Source organism: Apaloderma vittatum, unplaced genomic scaffold (assembly GCF_000703405.1).
Source record: "Apaloderma vittatum isolate BGI_N311 unplaced genomic scaffold, ASM70340v1 scaffold37223, whole genome shotgun sequence".
Classification (NCBI taxonomy): Eukaryota; Metazoa; Chordata; class Aves; order Trogoniformes; family Trogonidae; genus Apaloderma; species Apaloderma vittatum.
The window spans coordinates 1-20,795 of NW_009707077.1; the positions used below are offsets into that span (position 1 = coordinate 1).

Below are 20,795 nucleotides of genomic sequence, written 5' to 3' on the forward strand. Positions count from 1 at the left end.
CTCGTGAACTTCGTCAGGAGAAGCAGGGGGGTGGCGTTACCTGCGGGTCCGGCCAACCGTCTGACCTGAGGGCCTGGCACAGGAGCGTAATTCCAGTTGCGCTTCCTGGCGCTGTAGCGGTGTGCTCCGACCCAAAGTACCTGCTCTGCGTGCGTGTTCTCCGAGGTCTCAGGCCACCCCCAGGCACTTGGTTTCTAGTGCCCTGTGCAGGGAAAGGTGAGAGAGAGGCCTCTCTGTTGTTATCTTTCTTGTGCAAGCTTCCAGGATTAGAGAACTTAGAGCTGTTGGTGTCTTCCGAATGCAACCGGTTTTATCTGGTGCGCTGGTCAGATAAAGCAGCTCTGCAGCTAATGAGGTGCTGTGCGTTTGTTTTCTGGAAGCCCTGGGCTCTGTGGAGCTGTGGCTGAGGCTCTGACAATGAGAAAGAAAGGCAGACTGAAGGGAAACCTGGGTTTATTATGGAAACCCTGGCTGACTTTTCCGCCTGGACGAGCACACCAGGCTTAATTAAGGATTGAGGAAATGCAGTTGGTGGAATTCCCTGTACACTGCTTAAGTGACCTGAGTGGTTTGGATGAAGGAGCTAATCGACAAGGAAGGAGGTGATCTGCTTTCCCCGTGGGTGTGTAGGGTGGCAAGTGGCTGAATGTTGTTCTGGCTTGAGAAGCAGATCTGATACCGAGATGAGGCTGGCCTGAAAGCGGCCATCTGTCTTGCTGTGTTTGAAGAGGATGGAAGGAGGAGCTGACCACCCTGGTGGTGCTTCAGTTGCAAGGAAAAGTCCTTAGACTTAGGCAGTTGGCAGAAGTATTTTTTTCTTTTTTCTGTTTTTTTTCTTTTTCTTTGTTTGCCCTTTTTTCCCTTTTTTTTTCTGTTGCCACTATTTTATTTGTTTTGCATGTAAATGCATATGACAGATTCCAGCCCTGATAAGAGAATGTCCACACAAAACAGTCATTGACATGGCTTTTGTCCTTGACAGCTGATACTGGAGCTTGCTCAGTGCATTTTGTGCTGACTCTTTTCAGTCTTCTGTGGTTGCATTTTAGCTCGGTTCCCATCAGCACTGCCTTTGGTGGGTTTGTGCATGCTTTACTCAGTGTGAGAAAATACTGTGCCTTTTCACTCAAAATAAAATCATTGTCTTGCACATGACATGAGACATACGTGCCACTGGTGGTGGGCAGTTGTGCTCATGGATCAAGAGGACCTTCTGCACAGAGGTGGAGGGTTCTCTCGTCTTGTTTGGATGAGGTACTATCAACCTGCAGAAAGGTTTTAAACCCATCTTTCTTAATTTTGGAACTTGTTAAGGGAGAGGAGAAAGAAAATTGAATTTTGGTACACTGAAAGAACAAGAAGCACAAAAGATTTCCTCGGAAATCAGTACATCAGTTCTGTGTAGCATGTCCCCTGCTGGCTTTGTAGCCGTAGCCATGTGAATGTGACACTGCTGTGTTATAGTCCCTTTTGTATGTCCGCACTTGTGCTTCCTTCTGGAGCTTTGCATTGTGTTCTGGCTTCACAGCAGCAGTAATACAAACAAAATGTGTTCCCATTACTGGTCCTCCTTTCCTTGCTGACTTGAGAGAAGCAATAGTACTAACGCACTTCATTTTGTAGTTCTGTGCTGTCTATCTTGATTATGTCAGTGCTTCTCCTTGAGTCAAGCCAAGGTGAAGCTTCCCAAATCCCCGTTTTCCCTGCAGATGGCAGGAGACGGTTGCTTGCTCTGTCCTTGGATCAAGATCACTAAGACTTGTCAGACAATTCAGCACTTTTTTCCTCCGGCTTAGCTACAATATCTTTTTATATTGCTGATTTTTGGAATTAATTTCCCAGATTGTTAGCTGGCAGTTCTTAGCACAGTTACTATTTTAATTTAGATCTGCATTCTGATGGGTGGCAACATATCTTAGATATGAGCGACTGGCAACTAGATTCTTTACCCAATATGTCCCAGCTGCCAGAGCATCAGTAAAGCTGCTGGCAGTGTGTATGCCGGAAGGAGGTTGATTATGTGACAATTGCTTCATCTCTGGTGGCCAGCTGACTTGGTCTCTCCTTTACCACTTCATGTAGAGGTAACAAAATGAGAAGTTACTTTGCTGATCGAGGGAGATAACTGATTTCCTGTGTCCAGCAAGCTCTGAAATTCTGCAACCCAGATCAAGAGACTCAGGCATCAGTTGGCTTAAAAACCCTTGTAGGTCTTTGGGTTTTTTTTGAGGTTTTCAAGAGAGGCTATATGATTTGTGATGTGCCAGGAAAGAGTTATGGACTGAGGCAGAAATAGCTTGGGTAGATGAACCACAGAGCTAGTTTTGTGTTAATGTTTTGTCAGTAACCTGAAGAGACTGGTTCTGTAAGATGGTGGAGGGAGATCTGATAGATTCCTAAACATTAATAAATTTCTGTGAAATTCCTCAGCTATGTAGGGAAGAACCACACACCTTCCACAGCCAGGCTGAGCTGGAGTGGTGTTTCAGCCATGCATTTGGAGCACATCTTGAATATGTACTGTGAAAGAACTGAAATACCAAGGGAGTTGCTAGGTCTGTGATTCTTCATACACAAAGATATGAGTTTAGAAGCCTGAAGCTTCATCTAGGAGGAGAAGGAGAACTTATGCCCTGGGGACTGCAATGCTGTTCGCTCAAGCAGAGGAAAGAAGAAAATAGCTGAGTGGGTGGGATTTTCTTTGAGATGTGGGAGAGGAAAAGACAGTGAGAGCCTGGCTACTTCTGCAGCACAGTCCAAGAGCTCTGCACAGCATTACCTGTCGGTTTTCATGAAAGCTTAGTGAAAGTGTGCAAAGGCAACCAAATCTGTGTGATCACTGGGATGGAGGGAAGTAAGAGACATCTGAAGAGGAAGGTGTATGAGGGGGAAGCAAGGAGGAAGTGGCAGCTGAGATGTCGTGGCAGGCAGGAGGAGCACCTCACTTCCATCCCCAGAAGAGGTGACTTTTTACAGACAGCTGCGGTGGTGAGCCTGGGTCTGTTCATTCCATTCTCGCTCCTTTATATAATCTGTGTTCTGAATTAGTAGATACCAACTGTGTAGGCTCTGTGGCTTTTCTTCTGGCATATATCCTGGGTTTTGTGGGCTGCATCAATTCTTGCTGTCAGATTCTTGTTGTTGTTTTTTTAAAGCTCAATCCTGACAGTAAACTGTAATTTAGTGGATAGCACTGCTGAAAACGAAATGCCTTATCAGGATATCATTTTCCTGAATACCTAAAACAACAGCAGCAAAACAAAATCTAGTTTCCTTTGGGGTGCAAGAACTTTCAAAGGTTTTTAGTATGTTTTTTCTTAGACTTGACTATAAATAAACCTCTAGATCTGGGCGAAATCAGTCCGAGAATAGTACATGGTATCTTGCAGATTGTGATGGCTTGAAGTGGTACCTGATCCTTAGCACCCCTCATGAATAGAATGCAGGCTCTTAGCTCCCTGAGGAAACCCATGGAGGTAGGATGTGTTTTGCTCCATCTTGAACCTGCAAGTTTCAGGGGGTCTTATACTGAAATGAAATTGTGACAGGTGGAGGTTGAGGATATGATGAAGCCTAGCACCTTGTCAGCAGTGATCCCTTTTTAACATCTCTCCTCTGGATTTGACATCTAGTGATACTCTTGCATCTTAGACCTCTCCTTGTTGTTTCTGCTTGCTAGATTTGTCCACAACAATTGTGAGATTAACTTTTTTCTATCTTTTTTTCCTTTCCAGGGAAGCTAGAAAGCGACAGACTACAGGGAACAGCATTGCACGACAACCCTTTTCCACAAAGAGGAGGAAATTTCTGTGCTCAGCTCCTTACCTTTGGGAAGTGTTTCTGTGATGCAAATTCCAGGAGTTTCTCTTTCTGTGATAATTTTTTCTATGGCCTCTTCTTGCTGACGTTTGCCCCAGTGTTGGGCACAAAGAGGAAGGACGCTGGAGAATGGGTACCCCTCTTCTGGCTTTTAGAACATGGACACTTGTATAAAGGTGTGTGATTGCTCCCTGGTTGGAGAGATGGAATATCTGTGGAGGCCAGCAAAGCTGGGCTGGAAAGTGACAGCTATTGTTGGGGGAAATACCTTGCTTAAGCTTTCTGCATGCCATTGTCCATTGCTGCTGCTTTTGAGATAACTGAATAACTTTCCTTTTGTGTTTGTTTAAAAAAAAAAAGAAAAGAAAAAGCAGCTTGAATGCGCAATGTAGCTTCTCGCTAACAAAATGGTGAAATGGCAAGCTATATTGTGTGCATTACTGTATGCCAAATTGTTTGTCTAATTGTCACACATATTCCTTGCTGCTTCTCTTGTTCCATCTGTCAGCTATGTCCTATCAGCCAAACAGCATGTTGTTGGTCTGGGTGTGGTCTTTTTACTACATGTTTGTTTAGCAGTCCCCTCAGTGAGAAATTGATTCTAGATTGGTGTCTCTAAAAATTGCTGTAATCGTAATAGTGTACAAAACCAAGGTTTTAGCTTGTGTGTTGACCCATGAGTTTCAGCAGAGAGGCTCCACTTCACAGAAGTGAGTAGGAAAATACAGATGGACTGTTTTCCAGTTGTATTCATGCTTTCCCTAGTCGAGTTATAGGGCAAAAAATGGATTCAGCTCTGCCTTAGAAGGATTCTGTTTGTTCTAAATGAATGGAGATGGTTGTCTCTGGTACCCTTTTATTCCATAGCTTTTTCCTCTAGGGTTGCTGGCTGAGGGTCAGCTTCTGTCCATTTCGGTGGTGGCTCTGTGATGTGCTGTCATGGCAGACTAGATCAGGCTTGATGGGGCTCTGGGCAACCTGATCTTGTTAAAGATGTCCCTGCTTACTGCAGGAGGGTTGGACTAGATGACCTTTAAAGGTCCTTTCCAGCCCAGTGCATTCTGTGATTCTAGAAGTTTGTGACCTACAGAAGCAAGAAGGTGTGACAGTTTGGATGAGGGGCTCTCGGCTGTAGCTCTTGAAACTTGTGATCCTACAAAAAGTAGCCCCTCATTGCAGTACCTACATCCCACTCTCACTTTTCTGAGGATAATAGGTTGTCCTTCTTATAGATCCCAGAATCTGAGGGAGAATTTGTGGTGGAGGGAGAACTGTTCCTTGTAGCATGCTGTGCTGTTTGCATATTTCACAGTCTTATGCAATAATGCTTTAGGTATGTCCTTGGAGAGGAAGATAAATGGTCGATAGGTATTTGTCTGAGGAATCATAGATTAAGTTTAGGCCAGTGTGTGTGAGGAAGAGTCATTGGACTGGACTTGGCCTATTTTGTGTTCTAGATGCAGCTGTGATCCTCGGCTGTGTGTCTCACCGAAGGGACCTGATGTTTTACATTATTGGTAAGTGAAGGAAAGGTTGCCACTGTATTTGTTGACCTCTCCATAGGCTTTAGGAGGGTTTCTTGAAAGCCTTTGCTTTCACGTCAGTTCAGAGTCTACCTAACAAACATGAAATTACTGTCACCCTGCACTGTGCCCTCCACCTGGCAGGCTTGCCTCTCCTCCATTCTTGTTCCTGAAGTCTTTGCATTAACCTCATTCCTAAGTCACCCCCTTTTTCTTTTGAGAACTAGTGCAGGGTTGTTGCCTCTGTGGTGCTGCTTAATACAGCCTTAATGTGACATGCAGGGGTTGTGTGATTGTATGACTGTTCCCTTTAAAGGAACCTCGGTAGTTCTAATCTGCAACTCGAAGGGAATTCCGTGCTTCTGTTGAGATGTCTGCTAGCCATACCTGAGACTACGTACCACCTTTACCTATTTCCTCTGTTTGCAGTCATTTGCAGAGTTTGAAGGGACTTGTTATTCTCTAACCATACTTGTAGCATAACACAAACTGTAAATGTTCACACAACAGCTTTTGCCTTAAATATCTAATTTCCCGTTGAGTAGAATGTCATTAATAAAAGGCATCTTATGCTAATGCTGAGAGGATTTTGATGCCTGACTTAGTCATGCTGCTGCAACCACTCTCTCTTCTTTCCTTGCTGCAGGTGGAATCACGGTATCTGTGGTAGCTTTCTTCTTCACCATTAAGTTCCTTTTTGAACTTGCCGCACGTATAGTCAGCTTCCTTCAGCATGAGGGCCGGGAACGCCGAGGGGAACGAACTATTTATGACTACGTGCGAGGCAACTACCTGGATCCCCGGTCATGCAAAATCTCCTGGGACTGGAAAGACCCCTATGAGGTGGGCCATAGCATGGCCTTCCGAGTGCATGTAAGGGAATATTTCTGTTTCCATGCAGTTTTGGGGGCAGGAATGGAGGTCTGAGTCTGGGATAGGCACTTCAGATGTTTTTTGTTGGGGTCAAGATGCATGTAACTTAAGAGCAGGAAAGCTATTTTACATCTTCTGCCCCCATGTAACTGTTTGCAGAACTGTGTGTTTCTGAGACTTACACTCCTTAAAAATCTTGTCTCCCTCTCTTTAGAATCTTCTGAAGAGCCGGAGGAGACCAGGCTTGTCCTATCTACTGCTTCCTTTACTGGGAAGTGAGTGGGCTAAGCCTTGCCTTCAGCAGACTTAGTACTATCTTTTGATTGTCCAGTTGAAGTTGGAACAGGCTGCTCCCTGTTCCTCCGAAATTGTTATTGTGTCTGACCTGGAAAAGCTTGCCAAGAACTTATTTCTCTCCAATCCCAAAATGCCAACTCTAGAGGTGGGGGACAAGTATACATATAAGATGGATGAGGGGCCTGAAAACTGAGAGTTAGGAGCTACGTGGAGAAAGTTTAGACAGGTTTTGTTGGGCTCATGACTCCCCCACCCAGAAGGTTATCAAAATAAGAAAAAAAGTTCAGCTAGGTTGCCATACCCATCCCTCTTGGGAAGGTGAGGAGAACCCTTCTGCTTGAGGGTGAGTGAGGAGTTCTAACTCCAGGGCAGGCACTGAAAAAGACCCGAAGAAAAGGGACTTGTTCTGTTTCTGCTGTTTAGATTTATTCCCTTCACTTTACTGTCACTCATGGCAGCTCCAGCGATGTGCCCTTCTGCTTCATGCTTGTCTCCCATTTGCTTAGCCCTAGTTTATCAACAGTAGCTGTTGCATGCACTGGTTTCCCTCACTGATGGTCAAGATACACAGAGTACTGTAGGCCCCATGTCCTGTCATATTTAGAAACAAGGAATAGTGGTAACCTTTTGCTGACTGCAGGCTGGTTGCAGGTGGCAGGCAGGATCTGGCCCACAAGCTGCCAGGTCTTGAAGAGGGTTTCAAAGTATAATTCTTTCCTTTTAAGGAAGGAGTGATCCAGGTATGTTACCTTCTGAAATTGTCTGGCAAATCACTTCTGTGATTGAGCTGCCTGTGACTTTATTTAGCACGTTGTTTTCATGCTGAGGCTTCTTATCAGTACAAACTGGGTCAGCTCCTTAGGTCAGCATCTTCTCCACGCTGTTTTCTGTAACAAACCGGTGAGAGCTTTCCCAGAGCTTAGCTGTACAAACGGATGAGATCTGTTTGTCTCTCAGAAAAGATGTGGCTTTGCTTTTTTTCCTTTCACGGGATTCTCTTGGTTTCTGCTCTGGTATTGCACTAATAGCACAGTGAAGAAATGCCTAAAGGCATGTTCTTTCCAGGGCACCCATATGAACCCCAGCACAAATGGGAATGAGGCTGTTCAATGCCCACTTGTGCCCTGTTTGCTTTGGAGAACGCAGCCTGTGTGACGGAGCTGGCTGTTACTTTATTTTCTTTCGCTGAACTGGGGTTCTTGCCCTTGTTATCCCAAGACAACTTGCTTTCTCTTCCTCTGTGCACTGCATATTTTTGCTAACCTGGACTTCTTTATTTCCCATGCAGTTATTCTATAAAAATGGGCAACCCTTCCCTGCCTACCGGCCTGTGCGGCTGCAAGTTCACATCTGCCATGTGGAGCTAGCAATTGATATTCCTGTAACCCAGGAAGTTCTACAGAAGCCTAATTCCAATGTGGTGAAAGTGTCCTTCACTGTGCGCAGGGCTGGGAGATACGAGATCACTGTAAAACTCGGTGGCTTGAATGTGGCCTACAGCCCCTACTACAAGGTGTTCCAGCCAGGTAAGGTCCGAATGGCCCTCTAATGATTCAAAGTAGATTTGGAGGTATTTGAGGCAGTTAGATAAATGTGTTTCCAGCTAAAATAGGGAGATGACAGGGAAAGGGTTACCCTTCACCATTTTTCTCTTGCCCTGCGTAAATCCTGGCAATAGACTCATGACTAAAACATACTTGTGACTACCAGTACGTGGCAAAGTAGCAACTGCCTTTACAGAATAAGTCATTAATGCTGCTTAAACTCCCTAACCGTCTGTGTCATGTTCTCCATTTTGTAGTAACTTCTTCATGATCTGTCTAGTAGTCAGAGGATGCCTTTTGGGAAAGTATTGAGTTGTTTGTATCCGAACTGGAAATGTTGTCATGATTATACTCGTACTTTTTTGAACACTCTGTTCCTTTAAGCTCCTGATACAGTTGATACCTTTCATTTTACGCTTCTTTAGGAACATTTCCTTTTTTACCCATTTTAACTGTTTCCTTCTACTTTTTTTTTTTAACCCCAGTTGGCATCTTTTATACTTCATGTACATGTTTCGTTCTACTTTTATTTTTTGACCCCAGTTGGCATCTTTTATACTTCATGTACTCATTCATTGAAAGCACCCCTATTTCATTGCATTCTGAATAGACACAAAACCTGCTTAGATACCACTTCAGAAAGGTGGAGCTCAGGTTTAATTCGGATGCCCTCCAGGCTAAAGTTTGTTTTGTAAGATTAGTATGTACGTTCCTTGGATGTCAGCTGACTTGTAGTTTGTATGTGCAGTGGGAGCAGCTTCTTGAGCCAAGGGTCAGAATGGTGGGAAAAGCATTCTTTAGAGGGCTGGTAACTGAGTTTGTCTTATCGATTTCTGACCCAAGGCAAACCCTGTGTGTATTTCAATGCTCAGATACTTTTTTTTTTCATTTTAGGACATAAAATATATTTGGATTTGATCTATTTTCAAGGTTATTTTGCCCTAGTTGCTTTTTCTTTGCTCTTTGTAGCTTCACTTTGGATTTTATTTCACTCTAAACTGTTGTGTGCTTCAGGGATGGTGGTTCCCTCCAAAACCAAAATTGTCTGCCATTTCTCCACTCTGGTACTGACCTGTGGGCAGCAGCACACTCTGCAGATAGTTCCCAGAGATGAGTATGACAATCCTACCAGCAATTCTGTGTCCCTGATAGAGGAGCACAATTACAGCCTCTCCATCCATGAGGTGAGTGCACCCTCATCCCTCGCTGCGTGACTTCAGGTGAGCTAGAGAGCCCTCTTTATTATTTTATTTTCTGTTTAGCTGGGTCCTCAAGAAGAAGAGAGCTCTGATGTTGTGTTTGAGAAGTCTGTGGTGTCCAACTGGCAGACCTGTGAAGTGTTGTTCCGACTCACCTTGCACTGTAGGGGCTGTTTCCATGCCTGCATCTCCTACCAGAACCAGCCCATAAGTAATGGTGATTTTGACATTATTGTTCTAAGTGGTGAGTAAAGAGCTACTCAGTATTCATTCTGCTGGTGTACTTTTACAAGATGCTTTGCACTCTTGTGTAGAAGAGGTAAATGTGGCCTCCCTGCAGGCTAGCCCTGATTAATTGCTCAGGAAATTCCTATTAATTTAAAAATTCTAAGGTAAATGAATTTGCTGCTGACAAGGGAGATCTCTAAAGGCTGATATTCTCTGTTCTATCAGTAGATAAGAGCATATGTAGGGTTTTTTTCCCCCTATCTCAGGAGGTTTACCTTTGGAATTAGGCAATTTTTATTAATTGGTAGTACTTGGCACCTGAGCCATACCAGAATTGAGCCAGTATTGTATGTTAAATGTGAACACTGACGAACACTGCATGTAACCTATGGGCTTTTTTTGCTATTTTATAATTCCTGGCTTCCTCAAGAGCAGTCAGCCAATGTGGCTGTCAAGTGACTATACGCTTCAGATTGGTGTGCTGAGAGAGGGGGATTCTGTGTGCCTTTTTCCATTTTTCTTCAGTTACTCTATGAAGCCAGGATGGACAAACTACCATCTTAAAATATTTTCATCCCACTCCTGGGTGTCTTTCAGTTTCACTTGACACATTTTCCTTTGAATGTGCCTTTTTCTTAAAGTCATAGTAACTAATTTATGGTGGTGGCCTGTAGATTCTTTACCTTTTGATTCTGATCTGGGTTAAGACTTACACAGCTCTTTTGTATCAATTTCCTTCAGAGGATGAAAAGAACATTGTAGAACGCAATGTATCCACCTCAGGTGTCAGTATTTACTTTGAAGCCTACCTTTACGATGCTCCTAGTTACACCAACACTCAGTGGCAACTTCCACCACCGCACCTGAGCTCCACCCAGCGCCGTCCTTCTACTGCTACTGAGGATGAAGATGAAGATTCTCCCTCTGACAGCCAGACCCCAGAGAAAGTGAAGAAACCTAAAAAAGTGTACTGCTATGTGTCACCTAAGGTAGATATCACAAAGTTAACACTCCTGAGTACAGGTTTGAAGCATGCTGTAACTGAGGAGCTTCCTTTGTGCCCTATATCTTAGCTCCAGATTTAGGTGCCTCACTTTCGGTTAACAAAGGTTTGCCTAAGGCTAGAAAGCAATGTGGAGCTCATGACTGAGAATAACATTCAAATGCTCCTCGAAGTTTTGGGATTTCATGTGTCTTTCTGGATCTGCTTCAAAGCCTACTGGGTATTTTCTCACTGATCATTCAATAGATACTCCATTTCTCTTCCCTATGCCAGGTCAGACCTGCAGTTCTTTCTCTGTTTCTGATGCCTTTAGAACAGAATGTAGAGATTTTCAGATTCTCAGTTTTTATGTCTGTCTGTCATGTTTCTTGAATGTTTTGGAGAAGAGAAAAAGAAGAAAAATGTTTGGAGGACAGGGTAAATGTGTAAATAGAAGAAACAGGGTTCAGGCAACTCAAGAGAAACTAGTGATTCTCTTATATTGAGAATATGTTAACAGAAGCTGTTACCCCTTGGTATTGCCTACAAGCATTAAGGGGAACTAGAAGGAAAATTTCACGAAATCTACTAATAGATTTAAATTCACTTTGTTAATCTAGCAATCTGAATGCATTCTGAAAAATACAGCGATAAATATCAGAGTGAAAGGCTAATCCGGGAACTGCTTTCATGACAAAGAGGGAAAGAAGGCTGTGAAACAGTTACAGGATAGAGAGTGTTGCTTGAGATTTCTAAATCAGCTGCATGTAGCTCCAAGAACTGGCTTTGGGAATGAGTGCTGAGTCCACATGAGCTCAGCATCCCTTCATCCTTAGGGTATTGTTCTAGACTTTTGTACTCTTTTCTGTTGCGTTACTTGATAAAGGAGATCACTGGAAGTGGGTACTGTTGCAGGTTCCCTTTAGGTGCCAAAGTTGATAATGCAGTTCTGGGTGCTTGCATAACTGTATTCCTGGATATCTCTATATACGCATAAGGCATCTGTCCTGAACAGTACATATGTACTGTTACTATGCTGTTATTTCTTTAAGGTGTTGCTGTTCGTGTTTGCTTTATTTCTGGAGAGATGCTGCTGCTGCTGCTCAGTTTTCTTCCATCATTTTATCTAGAACAGGCTTGTGCAGGAAATGGTTTTGTGTTTTGTCTAAAGATGCTAAGATTTTATCTTAGCTTGCTCTCCAGAAGGCAGCAGTTCCACAGTTGGTAGTTATTTGTTCTGGCAGAAATACGCTGGGAGGGAATTTCTGAAAAAAACTCCTGGATTTAGCAATTGCAGGTGTTTTTAAAGAGTTGTTTGAAATGGTTGTGAAAATTATGGAGTAGTAGCAATAGTCTTGTTACTGTGACTTTTTCTAAAGCCTTTTTGTCAATGCATTACAGTCTTGTCCTGAGATTAGCCTCTCAAGCGTACTTAATGTTACCTTCCAGTTAGACTGATGATCTTCTGCTGAACACAGTGGCTTACTGCTGTAAAACCTGTGTCATGCTGGGATCCCATGTGTGTCTTAAATGCATGCAGCAAAATCTTTCTGACAAGTTGTTTACAGTTTGGTACAGCTTTAAAGGTTTTTATGTATTGTACCAGAAAAACATGTCACCAAATGTTGCAGCGACTTGTCCCTGGAGTTGGGTGGAAGTCTGGCCTTATGAATCCGTCCTGTGCCTCATGTGTTTCAGGGAGAACCTTTAACAGATGTGTGACCTTTAACATTTTCTTTTCCTTGTGGTTACTCAGCAATTCTCAGTGAAAGAATTTTACCTGAAGATCATTCCATGGCGCCTTTTCACCTTTCGAGTATGTCCTGGCACAAAGGTGAGTCTTTTTCCACGTAGCTGTCACTGCGCTTCCATGTTGCTAAGTTGTGGTCCCTGTGAATGAGAGTCAGATTTTTCATTTTGGAGAGAAGGGCTTCCCCCCACAGAGAGGAGTTCTCTGGAATTCCCTCTAAGTGCCTAAGTTTTGCTCATATTTATAAATAGGAGCTAATATTTATAAATAGGAGCTAATTGTATCTCTCCCTCCTGCCTTTTGTCCTGATGTGAGGCAAAAATCTTGATTTCTTTTGCATTTCTCTTGGTTATTTTCCTCATAACCTTACTAAAATGCTGTAATTGTGCCCACTGAAGCTCTTAGGGCTAGGTTGTGAAGTTTGAAGCAGGCTCCTAACTGGAGTCTGGATGTTTGAAAGAGTGTTCCTGTTAACTGCATCTGCATGAGTGAGCAGAGACAGTCTTAGAGCACAGGTGGTGTTTCTCTCTCTACTGAATGCCTTCTGCATGATGGGTTTTCCCTTTCTTGCATCTTTTTGCTGCTAGTTTTCATACCTTGGTCCTGACCCTGTGCACAAATTGCTGACACTGGTGGTGGACGATGGGATCCAACCCCCTGTGGAGCTCAGCTGCAAGGAGAGGAACATCTTGGCAGCCACTTTCATTCGCTCTCTGCATAAAAACATAGGTAAAGGGTCAGTGAGGCGGGTGCAGTAGTCGGATGTTAATACTTGAGTCTGCTGGTTTCTCCAGAGGAATGCAGGTGACCAGCATTCCTCACCTTTCATGAGAACTCTGATTCCTGGAGTCTCATGTTTTGTTCCTGTTGATGCTTCCAGTGGCTTATTTCATCATGCCAGCTGTTTCTTTTCAGTTTGGCTTTTCTGTCAGGCTCTTTTGAAAGTGTTCAACTGGGAGGATCTGAATGTCAGCAAGACTAACTGCAAACTGCCTTCTTTAGAGTTCTGTCTCCAAACCTCGCTGTAATAAACTCCTCCGTGAGCTGTAAAGCTGACCTGTGCAGCTAGCCTTAGGAATGCCTTCTAGACATTCGAGGTATTGACAGCTCAGGCCTGACCGAAATTGTCACTGTTCTCAGGAGGCTCGGAGACCTTCCAGGACAAAGTGAACTTTTTTCAGCGAGAGCTACGTCAGGTGCATATGAAGAGACCTCATTCAAAGGTCACACTGAAGGTCAGCCGTCACTGTTTGCTGGAGTCGGTGAGTGTATAGGTCACTTTGTTTAAGCCAAATGCGTCATTCATCTCTTTTCTTCTGCTCAGTGCCTAAAGAAATTCAGCCTGGCATGTGCTAGGGCAGCCACACTGAAAATGGTTAGTCCTTCTGTTCCAAAGCAGATGCTGGTAGACAACTTGAGACAGGAAAAACTAAAATAATATCAAGGTAGCTCCTCTGCGTTCAGGTTCCTTCTCTGCCTCCAGTAAGGGCAGATCAATTTGTTAAGTAATTAACGAACTTCAGCTCTGATAAATTTTTAAGAAACCTGTCATAGAGCAAATCAAGCCCGAAGAGTTGTGTAGGGTGTGCATGCACAGCCTGCAAAACTAGGAGATCTTTAGATTGGAACCTGAGAGAGAACCCAGGGAGAAACTGTCTACCTGGACCAGATCTGGGAGCAGAGCTCAGAAGCTCTAGAGGTTCTTACTGTTTCTCTGGTACAGAGCCATTCAGTGAGATAAGATGTCCAGTCAGCTGCGTGCAAGAAATTCTTGCAATGACAGGCTTCTAGTAGTGGTTCAGTGTGATGATAAAATATTCTGTAAAGTTCTTGAGTTAAGTCTTCACCAACGCTGACCTGAGCTATTGTGCTTTCAAAATGGAACTTCGGAAAGAGTCATTCATATAATACGGTTCTTAACTGACCTTTTAAGTACTGTGTATGCGGGGCAGGCAGTTACCCAGACTTATTGTTTGCACATGTGTTTCAGCAGTAATGCTACAAAGATGGGAAAGAACATTTCTGGGGAAAGCGGGAGTGGCTGAGATGTCCCTAGATTTACACTCAGTAAATCTGTGTTTTGGAATATTCTCTGCGTGTATGAGTTTGTAGTGTTTGTGAGATTATGTTTCGGTTAATAGCTTGCTACAAAACTGCTTCACTTCTAAACAGTACTTTCGTGACTATTTTTTCCCACTATTTTGGAAATTCCTGCACTGTTGTGAGCACTCGTGTTACAGCCTAGTAAGACACAATAAGTGCCAGAATAATAATAAATGTAAACTTTAGTGTCCAAGATCAACGGGCACCATGAGTGTGACCAATGTGTTTAGCCCAGAGCTGTGACTAGCGTGGTGCTCTGTTTGGGGATTGGAATCCAGAATCGAGACACAGGGAGTTCTAGACTCTTGAAATATTTTACTGCCTTTTTGCATCGTGACTTGCTTTAAGTAGGAACTCAATGAACCTTTCAAGCTATTTTCTAATGCTCTCTGAAACGTTCCTTTTTTTAAATCTAACTTGTGGGCTGAGAGTACTTTACCAAAATTGCTCCTTCCCACAGGCATTTTAATACCTTAGACAATACTGTACTGCAGCCTTGAGAGGAATACATCTGTGCTGTGCTAAGACCTCACACTGTTTCTAAGATGAGCTGTGCTTATGTGGGTAATGTGTCTCATAATAGAAAAGGAGGAATTGACTCCTGTGGCTTTGGACAAATAAGAATTAGGCCTTAGTAGTTTCTAATTCTCACTTTTATACTTCAGAGTACTAGAGTGTTTCTTGGTTTTAAAGTTGTTTAAATTGTGCATCCACACTTGCAAGATTGCATATTGCTTGTGGGGTGCCAGGCAATAATGGCTGCTGCTATTTTATCTTTTCTTTTTGCAGTCTTTTAAAGCAACACGAAATTTTTCTGTTTCTGACTGGAGCAAAAACTTTGAAGTAGTTTTTCAAGATGAAGAAGGTGAGTTATCCTGTGAATATATTTGAAGAGGAAGTGAAAGGAATGATGGTGGAGTAATTTTAGTCTGAAATTCTGATTGCTTGTAGTATGTTTATCCTTTGTGGCTTTCCAGCTCTTGCACTTTCTCACAGATGTTAGTGAATTATCCTACTGATGCTATTCTATCCCTATTTTACACAGTGACCCTAGGCCCAAATAAAAAATATGAGGACTAGGTTTAGGACCAGAATCCTGTGTACTGCTTTTTTGCTGTGGAGCTCTTCACTGCAACGAGCTCTCATGTTGGGTAATACTTTCAAGCAGGTTGCTTGAAAGTCTTGAATTGATGATGCATGGATGACCAAACTTGTTTTATCTTGTAGCTCTGGACTGGGGAGGTCCACGCAGAGAATGGTTTGAACTCATCTGTAAGGCGTTATTTGATACCACCAACCAGCTCTTCACCCGCTTTAGTGATAACAACCAGGCCTTGGTGAGTCTGCTGTTCCCAGGCTGAATGCAGAGAAACGTGTGCATTGACACGGTGGTGCTTAAATAAAGCTGCTGCTGTTAAATGGTGTGTAACCTTTCCTTTAGTTTGCCTGCACAGTCACTTCCAGTGCCTTTCTCAAAGCTTTGCTTAAATGTCTTAAGCTTCTGAAGTGTCAAAGAGCTGGCTGGCTGAACAGCAGAGGGTGGCCAGTCAGCAGGGAAGGCTGCGTTTCTGGGCAAGAGCAGGTAGCATCAGAGTGTCTAGAGATTTTGTTGGGTCTAAATGTTTCAGACTTTGTTCCTGCTCTCGTACAGCTTTCAGCCTGTGCATGTGAAACATTTTGTATTCTTTCTAGGCAGATTCAGGGATTTTATTTCTGTTGCTTGGCTTTGAGGACATTACACTAAAGCTCCTGGGGCAGGCTGAGAGATGCAATGACTTAACTGGACATGTGCGTGCTGTTTATGCCAGTCTCATCGGTACTTGAATATTTCATTTTGCTTTCTCTTCGCAGGTGCATCCAAATCCAGGGCGTCCTACATATTTACGACTCAAAGTGTATGAATTTGCAGGCCGTGTAGTAGGAAAGTGTCTTTATGAATCTTCTCTGGGAGGTGCTTATAAACAGCTGGTTCGAGCTCGCTTCACCCGATCCTTCCTGGCTCAGATCATAGGCCTTCGTATGCACTACAAGGTAAAGCCTCCCAGCTTGTCTGAAGCCTGTATTGGTCTGGGGAGAGGTTGAACATCGGTGTAGTAAAAGCAGATCCAGAGTCCTGGTTAACAATGTATGGTTTTGTTTTGTGGTTTTTTTTCTTCCCTCTGTGTCCCTGCCTTTTTCTTTCACACAGTATTTTGAAACAGATGACCCAGAATTCTATAAATCCAAAGTTTGTTTCATACTGAACAATGACGTGAGTGAGATGGATCTGGTCTTTGCTGAAGAAAAGTATAGCAAAACAGGACAACTGGAGAAGGTGAGGGAAACAGTTCCTGAAGGTGGGACATTTTAAATCATAGAATCATAGAATGGCATAGGCTGGAAGGGACCTTAGAGATCATCTAATCCAACTTCCCTGTTTTGGGCAGGGACACCACCTCTTGGCTAGACCAGGCAACACATGGGGACCGAGCGGGAATCAAACCCACAACCTTGGTGTTGGTCCTTGTTGTCAACACTGCGCTCAAAATCCTTCTGCCTGTAGCAGGGGAGGCCGAGAACTCTATGTGCCCCAGAAAATTGAGCTTTATCTGGGCAGTAGCTACTTGCTTGTGTTTATTCCAGTTGGAGGGAATCAGGTTTGGACAATGCTGCTGGTCACACTCACATCAAAACGTTCTTCCTTTTTCAGGTGGTGGAACTGATGGCAGGAGGGGCTCAAGTACCAGTAACCAATGAAAACAAACTCTTGTATCTGAATCTGCTTGCGCAGTACAGACTGGCCAATCAAGTTAGAGAGGAGGTGGATCACTTCCTGAAAGGTAACATGCTGTCTGCTCCTGCTCCTTTCTGCCTTTATGTCCCAGGGGATGGCACTTGCTGCTCTTCTCTCCTCTTCTCTTCCAGGTCTTAATGAGTTAGTTCCTGAGAATCTCCTGGCTATTTTTGATGAGAATGAGCTTGAGGTAATTGCTGCCTCCTTAAGCATCTCCACACTTACTTCCCTTCCTCTCTGACAAATGAAGCACTATCTGGATCTGGAAAAAAGTCAAAGTGTTTCTTTTCTAAGCGTTTTTAATGTTTTGTAATTTTTACAGTAGCTGTTGACTTGTTTCCTGGGCTCCTGACTTTCTCGCTGCAATCTCTTGCCTTTCAGTTGCTTATGTGTGGTACTGGAGATATCAGTGTCTGTGACTTCAAGGCACATGCTGTAGTGGTAGGAGGATCTTGGCACTTTCGTGAGAAGGTAAGCAAAAGAGTTTACCCCTCCTGCTTGCTGAAACTAGTTATCCCAACTACAGGAGAAGACCAACTGGGAACAGGTTTCCTGGTTGCAAATTAGGCTTCCGGAAGGACAAACTAGAAGATTTGGGCGTCAGGAGTAGGACTGCATGTATTATGAAACAACGTTTCCCCCTAGAGATATCCTTCAGTGTGGCTGACTGGAGATGATGCTTAATCAGTTAACAGTAGGTAAAAATCAACAGCAGTGGTCCTTTTAAGAAAATCCAACAAGGCACGATTTCAAGAGGGAATCAGGAGGAATTGGTGGGAATTATTGCTACTGAAGAAAGACATTCATAGTGATATGCTTATCTCTAAGGGATTCTTGAAGATCATGATTGTAGCTCACATGGAGTGTTTTGAAGTCGGGGCTGTGGTAAAGATTCCTGATGTGTTTAGCCTAAATTTGTACCCTGTAATTGTTCCCATCCCTCCCTGGCTTTCCTGGTGCGAGAGGTATGGGAATGGTAGCAGCTTTATTTAGAAAAATAACAGAAGTTGCCAAAACGCCCAAGATGAAGAGAGATTGGGAGTATAAGCTTCTAGCTGTAAACACTAATGGTTCCACCTTCCTGCAAAAGTACCAGAGGATGTGAAAAAACAACGAGCGTAATGCAAGAAGGAAACGAGCTTCTGCATTGCAAACCTATCTCGTTGCCTATGCAGGTATTTCTAAAAATAAAATCTCGTGGGGAGAGCAGAAGCCTTTCTGCTTTAAGGGGAGGGACTGGTGGGAAGTAGTAGTGTGGGATGTCTCATAACTGATAAGAAGAAACTGTGATACTTGTCTCTGTGTGTCACCCTTGTAAAACAAAAAAATTCTGGCTATTAGGAGAGCACTTACTTACAAGGGCAATTTACTGATCTTCTTGCAACTTGCTTTTATGCGTATTTGATTTGCTTGGCTGACCTGGCTTTACCTTTCCTGTTTCCTAACAGGTCATGAAGTGGTTTTGGACCGTGGTCTCCAGTTTCACACAGGAAGAGCTGGCCAGGCTCTTGCAGTTCACAACTGGTTCCTCCCAGCTGCCCCCAGGAGGGTTTGCTGCACTCTGTCCATCTTTTCAGATCATTGCAGCTCCGACTCACGGTACTTTGCCGACAGCCCACACTTGGCAAGTATCCTGGGGTGGTAGGACTTGCTGTGTGTTGTGCTTTTGGGAATGACACCAGCTAGTTGTGGTGGGCAAGCGGTGAATAACATGTAATGTGTGTGACCCAGATGCTTGTGTCAACCCATGTGAAAACAGCTGATGGGGATGGTCGCCTTTCAGATCTAGTCTGAATGGAATTTTTCTTTTGTTTTACAGTTTTAACCAGCTGTGCCTCCCTACTTATGACTCCTATGAAGAAGTGCACAGGATGCTGCAGCTAGCTATCAGCGAGGGTTGTGAGGGCTTTGGCATGCTGTGATCTTCCCTTTCCAAGACACCACCTAGCCTCCTGGCTCTTGTGGCAAGACCCAGGTTCAATCCTCTGTTTGTTCTCCTCCCCTTCACATGGGCAATGAAGGCAGAGCAAAGACTCCATGTAAAGAAATTTGTCATCCAGAAGATGTCACATGGCCTTTCTGTATCCCAAATATATGTCATCAAGAGCTCATCATTTCCCTTTCCCTCATTCTCCCTTTGGTTCAATATGAAAGAGCAAAAGGACTGTGGTGCACTCATCAGGGAGATATCGCACTTGATTTCTCTGCACCCTGTACACCCATCCTTTTGTGAGAAGTTGAAGTTACAGTGAGATGCAGGAGATCCGCTGAGCTGCCTTTGTCGTAGCTGTCTGGGAGGAAGAGGGAAGACCAGCATGTAGCCTTGCTGGAAACCTGGCTCACGGGAAGCCTTAGTAACTTTTCATGTCTTGGCTTAACTCCTCCAGTGATACTCCCTGATAGCTCATCTAACCGTGACTCATGAAGAGTATAGGGTTGTGCATCCTGTCAGCACCTGACCCAGAAGGGTTTCTCGTTCTTCTTCTCCATCTTGCTCTGGATGCTGCTGTCGCCTGTGCCACGGAGAAAAATGGGCAGCATCCACCGGAGGGACTAACCCAAAGGGGAGAACAAGGGACTAACCCAAAGGGGAGAACAAGGGACTAACCCAAAGGGGAGAACAAGCTCGTCGGAGCACAAGTGCTGGCCCTGACAGTGATCCTGTACTACCTCCTCCAGGGTCCAGCAGCAGAAGCGTCCTTCTCCAGCAGTGGCTGGCAATGAGCCTCTGCGAACGAACTGGAAGAGGAGTTTCTCCTCCATTGAATGTTTCTGACAGTTGACGTTGCACAGGAAGGTGTCCCATGCCCTTGCCTTCTTTTCCCTTCCTCAGGAGAAGAGAGTATGGGCATGAGTGTGATCCCTTAATGCTGAGCACCAATGCCTATCCCGTGTTCACCTTCCGGGTATGTATGTTATGTAGGAACAGTGACAGGTCAGTAAGCAGCTACAGTGTGCACTGGGCTTGTGTTTGGTGTTGGGGTGATGGTACTGGGCAGAATGTGGTACCTTCACCCCGGGCATCCCACAGGGTCTTGGCTTCTACCTCTGTCATGCAGCAGCCTGAGGTTTCTCTTCCTCTCCTGCATTTCAGGCAGTTTCCAGACAGGTGCTGGTTCCTGGAGAGCAACTGGCTTTCTGTCCTTCCAGTCTTCTACCTTCTTTCTTCAGCTCTCTTTTCTTCCTGTTGTGTTCAGTGCTGCTGAGTTTCCAGCACCAAATATTAACTAGAACTTCACTCAAGGGATCACTCAACAGCCTGCACTCACCACCGTGTGGTTTGTGGGGAGAGGAGTGGGCAGACCAGCATGAGAAGTAAGCTTATGATTGGGGTGTGCTGTTGCTGGAAGTTCATTCAGCCCTTCCCAGGGAAGTAAAGGGAAGGGGAACTTGGTGATCTTGATGAGTTCTTCAGTGAAGTGAAATTCACGATCTGTATGTTCTCAGTAGTTCCTTAGCTCAGGTCAGGGTTCAAAGGCATGCAGGAGTCAAAGTGTGAGAAACCTGCATTGCTAGTACCTGCAATATGAGCTTTCACTGGTTTATGGAATTGCTGTATTTCTTCCAGAATGGAGTCTCAGACTGGCATCCCTGAGCTAATTTTAGAATACTGTATTAGACATCATCCTCTTCAATCCCCTTCTGCTGTCCTCAAGCTGATCCAGGCAGACTTTGTGTGTGCTTTCCCAGTATAACTGAGATGA

General features: G+C 44.1%; 1 protein-coding gene across 1 annotated transcript; it reads left to right on the forward strand.

Annotated features, from left to right (window-relative positions):
• The first annotated feature begins 3,739 nt into the window (after nt 1-3,739).
• On the forward strand, nt 3,740-19,498 carry AREL1 (apoptosis resistant E3 ubiquitin protein ligase 1). The gene is made up of 19 exons (XM_009866035.1): nt 3,740-3,995; nt 5,277-5,336; nt 5,989-6,215; nt 7,801-8,038; nt 9,071-9,240; nt 9,319-9,499; nt 10,225-10,472; nt 12,222-12,299; nt 12,803-12,944; nt 13,356-13,477; nt 15,108-15,183; nt 15,546-15,655; nt 16,170-16,349; nt 16,507-16,632; nt 17,008-17,137; nt 17,223-17,281; nt 17,473-17,562; nt 18,540-18,715; nt 18,911-19,498. Exons 2-19 carry the CDS (start codon nt 5,321-5,323, stop codon nt 19,011-19,013), a joined length of 2,472 nt encoding a protein of 823 aa, XP_009864337.1. The 5' UTR covers nt 3,740-3,995; nt 5,277-5,320; the 3' UTR covers nt 19,014-19,498.
• The last annotated feature ends 1,297 nt before the right edge of the window (nt 19,499-20,795 follow it).